The sequence below is a fragment of the Lithobates pipiens genome, unplaced genomic scaffold (assembly GCF_037356315.1).
Source record: "Lithobates pipiens isolate NorthernLeopardFrog02 unplaced genomic scaffold, aLitPip1_a1.2 Scaffold_8, whole genome shotgun sequence".
In the NCBI taxonomy this organism is placed as follows: Eukaryota; Metazoa; Chordata; class Amphibia; order Anura; family Ranidae; genus Lithobates; species Lithobates pipiens.
This window is the reverse complement of record NW_027507903.1, coordinates 509,245,632-509,259,812: the sequence shown is the minus strand read 5'-3', so window position 1 is coordinate 509,259,812 and position 14,181 is coordinate 509,245,632. Positions and strand designations below refer to the sequence as shown.

Sequence of the window (14,181 nt, the reverse complement as noted above, 5' to 3'; positions counted from 1 at the left end):
GTGAAGGTGAGCATATGCAGCTGGGTGGGCTGCCCTTGTCTGGTCAAAGTACAGGTTCACTTTAATCTTCCCTATATCATGCCCATTTTGTTTTATATTTCATCAGTTTATATTTACCATAGACTCAAATCAGAAGATCTGACAATTGAACTGTGGAGAGGTATTATTCAGACCGTTCCTCTTTGCCCAGACCCCCTCCTGACTGCTTTCAGAGACATTTGGAGAAGGGCAGTCCCCTCTTCTGCTGTTCTCTGGATTTCCCTGCCTCCTCTCCAAGGCATCCCTGCTGCTCCTCCTACACAGCCAAATTTCACTTCAGACTCTTCACTCTCCAGGTCTCCTGCTCTGTGTTTCACAATGAATCTTCCACCAAAGATGCTACTGCTGAGTCTGCTACCCCTTCTCTTTCACAGAGGTGAGTGCTTGGGGGGGCCACAGGAACTGGACAGCTGCACGAGGGGACCCTCATTTCTGGGGGACGCAGAGATGCAAAAGCGTTATGGCACCTAGCCGTGGACTCTTTTGTGTGGGCACAGGATGCAAAGCTGCTGTCTTTATTCTTGGAGAAGTTTGCATCTGGAACTTTTCTTTCCACTTTTTGCTGCTGTGAGTACATTCATTCTGCGAATCAATCACCAAAGCGATTGCAAAAGTATTAGGCGGAAACAAAGCCTACTCACACAGCCTGATGTTTTGTAATGACTTCTAATTCAATTCCAGAGCTCAGAAATTGAATCAAAGAGTAGGGAAAAAGTGTCAAGAGAGAAAGCTGAACTTATAAGTTGATAGTGAACAAAGATCATTCAGAGGTCCTTCAACCAAAAGGCTATCCAGTGTCCACTTGAGCTTGCAGTTTAAAGAATATCGCAAGTTACATAGGGAATTCTTTTTACCAAAATGTATAAAATTCTTGGGACACCTTTGCAGCTGAGGTTGTTCATCTATGCCAAATTATTCACCCCAAAGTGCCACAATCCAATGGAGGCACATTGATGACTACATTGGGTTATTAAAGATTTCCTATGAAATATGAATACCCAACTTTTAAAGTTCAAATTAAATTGCCAAAGTATTATAGTACACATATAAATGTTCAGAAACAGGAATTATTTTGAAATGATTAGCGTTTTAAAACAGGGACATTTTCAGAAAAAAAAAATCCATTGGGGGCTAAAAACTTGGAAATGTCCTCGAGGTTCGGGCACTTTGTGATGTTTCTGGTGGAGAATGCTGTGATTTATAGTGTGGGTAAATGTAGTGAGCTGGTGGGTTAGCACACTTGCAATACTGTATTTGCTAAAACAAACTTTTAATTGTAATTTAGGAATGAATTACTAAAATGCAGATAAAACATTATCAGTGTATACCTTGCTGTATAAAATATAATGACTTGTGGCAAATCAGGCAGTTTGTAGCCTTCAGATGATGAAGAATAAGGATGACCATTCACAGCCTATATTTCTGCAAAATGACCAATCATGTTTTTTTCTGTATGTCCAGTATATGTTTAGCCAAAACTTTTTTGTTTGGAAAATAGAGTCAAAGGATTTAAAAACAGATTTTTACTGCTATCTAGGGTTCTACCATAACAGGGATAGGCAACCTTGGTACTCCAGCTGTGGTGAAACTTCAAATGCCACAGGCCACTGCCCATGAGAGTCATGCCTGTGGTTGCCAGAGGCTTGCAATTTCTTTTGGGACTTGGGAGTTTCACCACAGCTGGAGTTCTAAGGTCACCTACTCCTGCATTAGAAAGATTTCACCTTATTTACTGTTCCAGTGACAATGGTTTCACCAGACAGGGAATTAGGGAAAATCACTATAAAACAATTAAAAATACTATATCACTTGGAAAGGGTAAGGCAGGCCAAATATTATGCAATTTCTTTTAAACCTCTGGAAGAATCGAAACGAAAGTCACTTGATTTCCCCATCAACAAGCTGATGTGTTCTCCCAGCAGGGAGTGTGAGGAGTTGTCCCTTCTAGCAGAACACAATGATTATTGCTAGCAGCTATAGCTGCTGGCAATGATTGTATGCTAGTAATTGAACATGCCTGCTCATTGATGGTTCAAATCTCCGCTGGTCCCTGCTGGCTTAAGACTACAACTCCTGTTAGCTTTCTTATTGCTGTTGGTGTTCCTGTTGAAGATTTCCTCTCATTTCTTCTCTGAAGAAACCATTATCACCATTTGTGAATTTAAAGTTCTCTGATGGAGCATTATCAAAAAGTAGAAAAGGTGCCGCTCACCAACCCAGTGCATTAGTATGTTGATAAATGTGGCTTCAGCCAGCGCCACTCCAGCCACGCCCCCCCAACATGTTTCACCCCGCTCACCAGGGCTTGGTCACGGTGGCAATGTGTGTGGGGATGGGGGGGCGTGGCTGGAGTGGCACTGGCTGAGGCCACATTCATCTACATACTAATGCACTGGGTTGGTGAGCGGCACCTTTTCTTCTCTTTCATATTGCTCTTGCACCTCTGAATGGTGCACTAATGCCAGCTCCCTTCACTGCGACAGAGAGATATCTGTCTCAGCTTAGAGCGACACTGCAAGTTTATTTTGGATTTCTGATGGAGCACTAGATAGCAGTAAAAACCCAACAGGAATTCTTATCCTTCAACACTCTATCCAAAACTAAATGGACTTGGCTGAACATACACTTTAACTAGGCAGTGCTAATAAGCTGTTCAGTGTGTCAGCACTGCTCCTGATCACACACATACATCATCAGAAATGCTGGAAAATCCACAGTGTGTGCAAATGCCCTTTTTAAGAAGAAAAAGGAACAATCTCCTTGGAAGATATGCCACGGGCCAAGCTGGGTACACGGCCACAGATGATGAGTGAAGTCTTGCCTCAGAGAGACTGCTGCCTATGTATGATTCAACAAAATGTATTAACAATTGGATAGTGATCTGATGTGCGGGTGCAGTGTAACCGATAAACAACATTTTTTTGCGATATTTGTTACACTAACCTGCACATTGTTATTACCCAAGCATGCATGTTACTGTCTGGACACCCCAGCGTAGATGTTATCTGGAAGTAATATTCAGAGGCCTTAAAAACCTCTCATGGCTGATGTCCTGAGAATGATTGACTGAGGGTATCTTATCTGCTGCAACCCATAGACACTGCCTGTTTCAGCCCAAATTGGATAAATTAAAGCTGAAGCTAAATGAAGGCAAACATATAAATACATGATGGAATACATACATGGGAGCTGGTTTATTTCTTTAAGAATTTGTAATCATGTTCCAGTCTTGTGATAAAGCTTCCCCTGCCATACAGTACAGTCAGGTCCTTAAACGTTACTGTAAAGCAGCAATACACCTTGGTCAAGGAGCAGCAAGACTAACATATTCCTAAGTCAGCATGTGTGAATGCAGAAAAGCCCTTCTTGCTATTAGTGCTGTCCTCCCTCTTCCAGTTGGAGGGAATATAGTAGATGCATAATTTAGTTAAAAATGCATTTATTGATATTAAATATTCCTTAAATCCAAGTGTCAGGAAATAAAAAACACCCTTTTATTATTATTATTATACAGAATTTATAAAGCGCCAACAGTTTACACATCGCTTTACAATATAAAGGGAGATAGTAGAGTTACGATCCAATAAAACACAAGACGATTAAGAGGGCTCTGCTAATAAGAGATTACAATTTAATAGAGTGGGGCAAGTGGTACAAAAGGTAATAACTGTGGAGGATGGTGACTCGGATGTCCTTGAATAAAAGTCCTTTATTTGGTTACATGGGTATACGGGTACAGACTACGCTGACATGTTTCGGCTAAGAAGCCTTCATCAAAGCTTCAGTGTAGCCTGTACCCGTGTACCCATGTTACCAAATAAAGGACTTTTACTCAAGAGCATCCGAGTCGCCAGCCCTTTTCTGATTCAAGTACTGTATTTTGGGGCCTGAACGTCCTGGCTAGAGCACCGGTCCACAGTTCATAGATCATCATATTGGCAGTGGAGCTGGGGTATCATTTTGCTTCTCTTGTAACTGTGGGGGATGAGCTGATGTAAGAGTTAAACATTCAATAGTTAGTTGGAGGCGGGATAGGTTTCCCTGAAGAGATGAATTTTCAGGGATGGGCTAAAAGTGGCCAGAATAGGAGATAGCTGTAACGATTTAGGTAGAGAGTTCCAGAGGATGGGGGAGGCTCTGGAGAAGTCCTGGAGACAAGCATGGGAGGAGGAGAAAGGAAGCTAGAAAGCAGGAGGTCTTTGGAGGAGCAGAGAGGACGGTTTGGGTGATATTTGGAGACAGGATTGGTGATGTAGCTTGGGGCAGAGTTGTGAATGGCTTTGTATGTTGTTGTTTGTCACCCTTTCAATGAGAACCCCCTCCTAACCTACATTGCAAGGGCTTCATTCTTGTTAATGCTAGAGGATGAGGAATAAGGGGTAATACCTAACTTTTACCTCACTGGGCGGTTCATCGTCTTCCTCACACACAATTCAGGGCTATTGGCCCTTCAATGTACTTGATGACGTCATTGTGCAGCCATGGCTCTTAGATGGGGACCAGTTATGGAGATGAAGGGAACCTGCCAGAGTGAGGGTTAATATAGTTAGTAAGTCTTTAACCCTTGTAGTGTGCAGCAGGGTAGGGTGGAGAGTTATATGGTATTATTAGGGGTTAAGCTGGTAATATACGGTAAGATTCGATTTTCATTTTAAGAAAAAAAATCTCTTGAGAACATTCTTTCTTGCCATCATTAAGTCAGCTGATTTTATTTGAAAACCCTTAAAATTTCATCCAGAGCTGCTATTTGAATGGAATCCCAGACACATTAAACAGGTTCCATTACAATATGTATGATTTTTCCCAAATGAAAGCCGTATTCACCGGTAGATATTCGTTAGTTCAAGAAGAATGTTCTATCCTGTTCCTGTAAATTGTCACTATGGTAAAAAATAAACATTTGTCCACTAAACATTTGAAAATTAAACAAATGTTCCAAAATTTAAAATTATCCTGAGAATTTTTTTTTGTTCTATAACAAGACAGTTTTTCATACATACAGTCTGTAAGGAAGGTCTCAAAATTTTACCGATGTCTAGGAAGTATTCGACAAATCAGTAAGTTAACAACCAAAAAGTATGTATGGGAGTTACATTAATTACAACTGAATAATAACAAATCTCCCAGGGAGATGTGGAGTATTGAAAAGAAGAGAGCAGAAAACGGGTAAAGGGAAGAAAGGACATTGAAAAAAGAAGTGAAGGGAGGGGGGTTAGGGATTGGGGTGCTCCTAGTTTCAACACATGATAAATTAGACCTGAAATATAAAAGGGATCAATCAGGTATTTGAATACATAATCTCAGAATAGGCTGGTGTGAAAGTGAACCAGCAGGCCCATATTTTATGCACAATGGGTGCTAAATCACTATGTTCAAGCGTAAGGTCTTCCATATTGTAAATTTGGTTAACCTCTTGGAACCATTGTTGGATAGTTGGGACGGTAGGTTGTTTCCAGTGGCAGAGGATAAGTGATTTTGCAGAATTTAGGAGGTGCAGAGTAATGAAGTGCCTATTATCGGCCTAATGGTTTGACTGTACAGTGGAAGAGGACTACCCATGGATCATTGGGTATGGGGAAACTTTGAATTATTTCAATCCAGTGTAAGATTGATGTCCAGAACGTTTTATATTAGAGGGCATTGCCACCAAATATGGGCATGGGTGGTAAGTTTGACACAGCCCCTCCAACACAGGGCAGTGGTGTCTTAGATGAAATGGATGAGATTTGGGTCAGTTGGAGAACAGTTTATCCGAGAGAGGACGTTGTATTATCCTGAGAATTATGTATGCCCAGCTTTAGGATGCAGTGTGCAAGAATTAACATTTCAGATCTATGTTTATTGTGACTCTGCTGTGGAGATTTTCCCTCAATTCCTGTCTTCTGCGAAACAGAACAAGAAATAGGTGATATGATGGCACAGATAGCAATAAAAATAGTGGGGTTTAAAGGTTAAGCTGGCCATAGATGAATCAAAATTCAGAGGGATTACAGAATTCAATCTAATTATCGTCTTCTGTTGAACAGGCCTGTTGGAAAATTTTCCTCGATCAGCGGCCGCAGCCAGTGGTCTGCAGCTGTTGATCCGTATTCTGACAGTGGAAGAGTACCCGCTGTCAGAAAACAAAAGCACAGTGGGAAGAATTCCTTCATCCACCTCGCTTGTGTAAATTGGGGAATCCATTTGTTTGGCTGATTGGAAAAAAATTAGTCATCTATGGCCAGCCTTAGGCCCCTTTCACATGACCTTTCTGATCAGGTTTGCCTGTCAGCTGTTCAGGCAGACCTGATTGGAAGGTCCATGCAGCCTTATGGACAGGCGGGTGTAAAGAGACTTGTGTCCGTTTACACCCGCCTACCCCTGGGTTCCATCAGAATAAAATGGAACAAGGCGTAAGCACCTGGCTGCACATAGGGCTCAGCAGGGTATGAACATGTTTGCTCTGCAGACACTGAGCAGGCACAGATATTAAATCTGTCCTGCTCTTATCTGATCAGCAGGGGATCAGCTCACAGATCCCCTGCTGATTGGATTGGAGTAGGATTGGAGTAGGCTTCTCTTAAAGTGGTCTTAAGGATGAGGCCAAAGGTTAGATTTAGCTTAAGCATTGCAATTAGATTAAAACTGAACTTCAGGGTAAATAAGAGTGATTTGTCACTCTTATGAAAAGCCATATCTGAACATGATCTAGAAACACTGCCATCTTCTCTGGGTCAAAGCTCATTTAAAATGGTCTGTTGCAAAGTGGAAAATTGTTATATGGTCAGACAAATTGAAATTTGACATTCTATTTGCCAACCATGGGAACCACGTCTTCTGGACTAAAGAGGAGAAGGGCCTTCCAGCTTTTTAATCAGCGCTCAGTTCAAAAGCATGCATTTCAAATGGTATGGGGGTGTATTCTTTTGTATGGAATGGGCAACTTGCACATATGGAAAAAAACACTATAAATGCCAGAAGATATATCCAGGTTTTAGAGCAGAATATTGAGAATTCAGATGATGTCTTTTTCAGGGATGGCCTTGCATATTTCAGCAGGGCAATGCTAAATTACATACTGTATCAATGAGAACAGCATTGCTTCATGGTAGAAGAGTCAGGGTGCTTAACTGGCCTACCTGAACTCCATACCTTTCATCAATTGAAAATATTTGTCACGTATCTAAACTACAAATAGGACAAAGGACTGTCAGCAGTTAGAATCCTATATTAGGTAAGAATGGCTAACATTCCTCTCCTAAAACTCCAGAAACTGTTCTCCTCAGCTCCCAGACGTTTACAGAGTGTTGTTAAAAGAAGAGGGAATTATACACCGTGGTAATTATGGCCCTGCTCCAAATGTTTTGAGACCTGTTGCTGCCATCAATTTCAAAATTACCTTATTTCTTTTCTAAAACTGTTCTCAGTTTAAACATATGATATATTTTCTATTGTGAAAAAATAGGGGTTTATGAGATTTGCAAATCATTGCATTTTGTATGTAGATTTTACACAGTGTCTCAACTTTTTTGGAATTGGGAATGTACAATAAATGTTCTATAAAAGCATTTCTGGGTCCTTCTTCAGAGAAAATCACATATGTATGGATATTCAATTCTATGTGACACCCCCTTCACATTTCTTCACATGTTGCATAGTAGAGCCCTTTCACAGTCTCCAAACATATTGGTATAGTTTACTGTAGTAAGAAAAATAATTTTTTGCTGAATTGCAAGCAAACTCATAGGCTTACCTGGAATATGAAAAAACACTATTGTGAAAATGATTTGTCATCCCAATGATATTAACAAAATGACAACGGATTGTATGCTGTATAGCCTGTAAATGTTTAACACAATAAATCTTCATAAAACATTGGTTCCTTAGATACTCTGTATCAAACACAAAACCAAGAAGTCGTCAAGATGATAATCTAGCAAGAGTGGACATGGCTGACCTCCTGGCTGGGGACATGCCAACTACTTTTTTTTTCATTTTGGATAGAGTAAGGGAGGGTTATAACCCCTGTTGGGTAACTTTTTGCTGTCTGTGTACCATATGGGAGAATTACCTTAACATCCTGTCCCATTATTATTAATATTATTATTAACGATTTATATAGCACCAACAGTTTACGCAGCACTTTACAATGTAGGGGGGGACAGCACAATTACAGTACAGTTCAATACAGAAGTGACAGGAGGGCCCTGCTCGTGTAGTTTACATTATAAAGGGAGGGGGTGGTGGTACAAAAGGTAATAGATGCAGGGAATGATTTGATGGAGTTGTTAGGTGGGATAGGCTTCCCTGAATAAATTAGTTTTCAGGGATCTCCCAAAGGTGGACAGGTTAGGGGCTGATGGTATATATTGGGGCAGGGAATTATATATAAATAATAGGAAATACCTGCAAATTAAGAAATTCCTTGGGGACCCCCAGGCCACCAGAACTAGTGTCCCCATTGGAAGATTTCCCCTCTATTACGTTTCTGGGGACAGCACACAATTTTGGACTTTTCCTTTAATGCTAATGGTAAACAGGACAAATAGAGAGGGTGAATCTCCCTGACAGGGGGCACAGACAGCAAGAAAAACTGGCAGGTGTTCTAATCCATCTTCACTCTGTCCAAACCGAAAGAAAACATTTTGCCTTTAGTTATACTTTATATTTTAATGTTGCAAATGGCAAATATGAGATGGATGTTCTTTGATGGTTTCCATTGCGAATATTATATTCAGTAGCCTCACTTTTGGAGCTGCACATGGCTGTTTAACGTCAGAGAATGTTTATTTGAATCACACAGTACTTAGACAATCCATGAGATTGTAAAGAGGTTAGACTATACATCATGTGAATAAATGTGATGGGAGCACTAAAGTTTATGTATCGCATAGATATGAAAAGTCATACATATCATGTAACCCCGGCTGGCAGCTCTTATAACCAATGGGTGCCACACAGCCTAGGGCATCATCACTACTCTGCTACAGGACTTTTGCCCTTCTTCCCCTCAGCCTGGATTGACAGCCTGCCAGGAGAGAGGAGGGTGGAACGTTGTGATTGGCGGAAGCTGTGTCCGAAAAACTTTAGTCGTGTCCATGTAACAGGGTGAATGAAGCTTGCTAGAAGTCAAAGACAAGTGGCCTGAGATCAAGAGCACTAGGAACATCCAGAGCAGCCAGCAAAAAAGGAAAAAAGCAGGCTGGAGAGAGGAGACCCAAGACATATGGGTTGCACTTTGGCTGATGCCCAGAGAAGTGCCAGCAGGAACCATGCTGCCTATAATCTTTGTTTGTCATCCTCCAGCGGGAGGTACTGTGGCCTACCTTTCCCTTTATTTTAAAGTTTTTATTTTTACTGAGCACCAGGATCATAGCTATTGCTAGAAGCAAAAGAAGACTGGCCGAAGATGTCAGTGGCCGTTAAAGGAGCACCGGGACACCACAACGCTGCAGTCGAGGTGAGTATAATTCTGCTTTAAACTGAATGCACACCCCAAATTATTTTTAGTTTTAGTTTTGGATAGAATGTGAAAGAGTTAGACCCTCTTTCTTTTGTATTGCTGTCTTTGTTCCATCTAGGGAGAGTCACCCACTCTATTTGTCCTTGTCTCTATTGGCATTGGGATGGAAAATATTCCATGTTGTTCTGATGAAAACTGTCTGTGAATTTCCCCACTTTTTGGAGAGGTCTTTTTATCGTACAGCAGGGGTGTCCAACCTACGACCCAAGGGCTGCATGCAGCCCAAGACGACTATGAATGCAACCCAACACAAAATCGTAAACTTAATTAAAAATGGTGAATTTTGGGGAGGGGCATTTTTTGAAAAAATGCATTTACACTTAGCTAACACATCCGACCAAAGAACAATTTGACAGTGTCTCTTTACTGGACTATAAGTTTTATCTTCCAAAAGAAAAATCTTCTACCCTTCACAATCACGCTTGTTCATGTCATCAGTTTTCGGCAGAACCTATGTTTATGAGCAAATATTTTCAAGGATGAAGCACACTTAGGCCCCTTTCACAGGAGTGGACCGATTGGGTCTGCCTGTCCATTTTTCAGGCAAACCTGTTTGGACTTCCCATTGTTCTTTATAGGGAGGCAGATGTTAAAGTACCATTTACATCCATCTGCATCCGATCTGGACGGATTTGTTCAGGGGAGAGTCGGATGGAAATGGACAGGTGGCCTGTTTCCATCCGACCACCCCTGTCATCTGCCAGCTCTGCGGGGATCAGCGGACAGATCCCCACTGAGCAGGCGGATCCTCTTGACGAAGTCTGCCCAGTGTGAAAGGGGCCAAAGGGCAAAATTACAGACAAAATATCTGATGAGCACCTGGAGAATTGATTAGAAATTGCTACTACATCCATCAAACCAGATATTAGTGTGTTAGTTTATCAAAAACAGTGTCAAATATTGCACTAGTTTTATGTTGCCCTCTGTTACCTTTATAATAATAAAAAAAAATCTGAAAAAAAAAATGAAGATTTATTACTCAGATAGGTCCATTATCTATATAAATGGTCATTAACTTGTGATGTACCTGACTTCTTCTGCTCATCAGCTATCCTTGATATTGGTGTATTTTATGTGTGGCCCAAGACAATTCCTCTTCTTCCAGTGTGGTCCAGGAAGGTCGTAAGGTTGGATACCCATGTCATACAGTATAAAGGCCTCCAGGGGGTAAAAAAATACAAAAAAAAAGTTTTGAAGCCAAAACAAGTGACATTTTCAGTTGGAGATCTGCGATGGGAGCCTACATATTTCTATTTTTAAGAAAGATTTATTTCAGCAGTTGGAAAATATCTATTGCTGACCTTGAGATGGTCTGCAAAGTCTGTGAATAGGACCCTGGGTTCAGAATTCACCAAGGATACTACCTGCATGAGATTTGTAGGTTTTTTTGCCATGTTTGCATGGCAGGCCTCACAGTGATCGTGTTACCTTTGAAAAAAAAAAAAAACATACAGGTATATTGATTGACATCTCAATAAGTTAGCACTATTGTGAATGTGCTTTCAAGAGAGAGTTGGAGACATTAGACTCGTAAGCTCTTTTGCAGAAAGGGACTGATGCTTGTGGCCCTATGCACGCGTCAAGAACTAAGTAATATGATGCTGCTATATTAAAATTAAAACGGATTAATATACATGTGTATGGTAATATACGGATTGGGTCCCAATGACTGCTCCTGAAGCCCAAGGGAAAATAATGTATTTTTATAAACACAAAGCAGAGTTTTTGCTTTGATGCAGTAGCCATCAAAGCTTCCCCTTCTCAGAATAAGGTAATTTAAAGCAGCACTCTGGGTAAGCAGCTGAAGTGTATATGTGTGCATGGCCTTACATGTCTGTGGGTAGAAAAATTCTGTTCAGCCACTCTTGTGATCTAAACAACCCCACCAAACAGCACAACCAGGCCATGGGTTGCTAATGTAGTTAAAGTGGTTGTAAAGCCTTAAGGTTTTTCACTTTAATGCATTCTATTTTAAAAACCTTCTGTGCTGCAGATCCCCCCAGATCCCCCTTTTTCTAACCTGAGCCGATGCAGTTATTTGGATGAGAAAAGGGTGGGCCGACTCAATATTGAACCCTACAGACTAAGACTAGGATGCCATTAAAGTACATGTGCGTGTAAAGGCAGTCGTCCCAAAACTTTTGGTAATAGAGTGTATGTGCGAATTAGATGCAGCTTTCTCCGCATCCAATTTGCATGACATGTGATTGTGACTGCCTCTCAAAGGAGCCAGTTCACATATGTCCGGGACGGCTGCAGTCTGCATTCCAAAAGGGTCATGTGTGTCTTTGTGTCCGGTTCAGGTGCGAATTCTGGCAAAAATTGGGACCCGATTTGCACCTGAACTAATGAATAGGAACGCACCAGCCTGGGAACTTGTGGCTGCACATATGTGAACCCGGCCTAAAAAGTAAGATACTTGCTTTTGCTTTATTTTTATCCTTCGTTGTATCTTAGTGTGGCTGCTTGTTTTATCTTAGCTTTTTTGTAGCTACTTCATGTCTACATGCATTCAAGCGATGGCTGCATGGCATTTCTAGGGGTGGTAACACTAGTAGATCATTCCTATATAGTGTGTGTTGAAGTGGCCTCTTGTAGCCTTCGGGCCCTTTGGTTGATCTGTCTGCTGATCTCCTGCTGAGCTGAGCATAGCAATTGAATCACAGGTCCGGGTCCGCTATGCTTATTTGGAGCCAACATGGGCACAGCTCACTCTGCTCTATGAGTAGCCCAATGTAAATGGGCTGGCTCTCCATTTACACCATCATCTGGCCAGCCAGAGGGGAATGAACCCCTTTCCTTTTTTGTTTTGCTGGATCGGATCAGAACCAGAGGTGGCTGGGTGTAAATGGAGTTATGTCAGTTTACATCTGACTGCCCATAGGGGAGAACTAAGGGTCCAATCGGGTCCGACTGAAAAATGGACAGACGGACTTGATTGGACCTCTCGAGTGAAAGGGGCTTATATCAGAAGCTTGTGTTATAGGGTGACAACAGAGGAACAAAATTTGGAGACGGGGACAGAAAGTTGTCACCCTAAAACAGGAAATGTCAGGATGATGAACCTTCATGGCAAGATTACTTGGTTTATTTTTTATGATAGCTGCTGATATTAAAATATTAAAAATGACTTTTAAAATGACATGGACACGTTAACATACCTCCCAACTGTCCCTGATTTGGAGCAATGTCCCTCTGTCCCTCATTCCTCCTCATTTGTCCCTCATTTTGGTCTGATCTATATAGTTGTATATAAAATGCACTTTTTATCTTTCAGAAAGTGTTTCTCAGTACTAAATCTTTCCTCCAATTTCTAAATTGCTGGATTTGTACATTTTAAAAGCCAATATAAAGGAAAACTAGTGGTTGAAAAAAGCACTTGTGGATTTAATTAACTTTTTTGGGGGGTTATTTCTCCTTCAAGGGGGTGTGGCAGGGGGAGTGGCCTATGCCTATGCCTACATACATTTGGTAGTAGGTGTCTCTCATTCCCATTTCAAAATGTTTATATGATATTGTAGTGATCTGGTTTACATGCTTTAATAAATTTAACAATCGCATCCAAACATTCTAGCGTGAAAAGAAGCATTTTACAACAATTGTAGTGGCATTTCTGTGTGTAATTAAGGACTATGTTGTATGCTTGTAATCTTGTCACACCAATTACATACATCAAAACACGAACCAAAATGACAAACTTGTACTTTATTTAAACTGTGGCTGAGTCTGTAGTCTCCCCTTCATCATTGTTTGTTCCCATTAGTGTGTAATTACTATTAGTCACTGTGTATTTGGGGGAAGGGGGGTTGGGAAAGTCCAATGTGTGATAAGTGTCTCCTGCTGTCTATTCCTTAACATGCCTGGGACATCAATGTGGAAATCCACCAAGTGAAAATTAAAGGCAGGTTAAATGTCTGTTTGCTTCCTGTCCGCACTTCAAAGCCCCTTTGATAGAGTGCGTAAAAGTGAGGAACACACAGATTTCTGAAGGCCCCCTTCACTGGGCCATTGTTACTCAGAGACGACGTGTCCCTCTGGCACTTCGAGGGCTTGATCAAAAAAACCTGGAGATGAAGTTACTTTATCTTCAAAGAAAAGTCAGAATTAGAGAGCCGTGATCCCCTCAGGAGCCTGATTAGAAGCGGCTTTCTTAAAGCATTTTATTACAATTCTATGTGCACGCATCAAGAATTTGGCTGTCAACGCTAATTATGCCCTTCCTTTTACAAAATATGGTTTTGGAGTAGGGAACCAAGGCCTCAGGGAAGATCAAGTCACAGAAGTGTCACAGAGAAGGGACCATAATTCTGCAAATAAAAATGATTGTTGAATTCTCATTGGTTGTTATGAATTGTGATGTCACAAGCATTTCATTCTAGTCATTCGTTGCAGCATTTTTCCATATACTAAGATTACCTACTTTATTACACAATGAAAATTGGGGATTTTATTTTGATAATTTTCCACATTTGTTTTAGTTGCCTATATCAGTGGTTCTTAACCTCAGTCCTCGAGTACCCCCAACGGGCCATGTTTTCAGGTTTTCCTTTACTTTGCACAGCTGCTTTAAATCAATATCAATGGCATGGTATTCATAAGAGCTATTTTATCTAAAGGAAGTTCACAAAACATTGCCTGTT

The 14,181-nt window shown here is 41.0% G+C and overlaps 1 protein-coding gene across 2 annotated transcripts in view; it reads left to right on the top strand.

Moving 5' to 3' along the window:
- The first annotated feature begins 258 nt into the window (after positions 1 to 258).
- Positions 259 to 14,181, top strand: part of FBLN1 (fibulin 1) — a 171,999-nt gene continuing 158,076 nt past the window's right edge. For both annotated transcript variants that reach the window (XM_077469354.1, XM_077469355.1), the window contains exon 1: positions 259 to 415. In XM_077469354.1, coding sequence (XP_077325480.1) covers positions 358 to 415 — 58 coding nt within the window. In that variant the 5' untranslated portion in view covers positions 259 to 357. The remainder of the gene's footprint in view (positions 416 to 14,181) is intronic.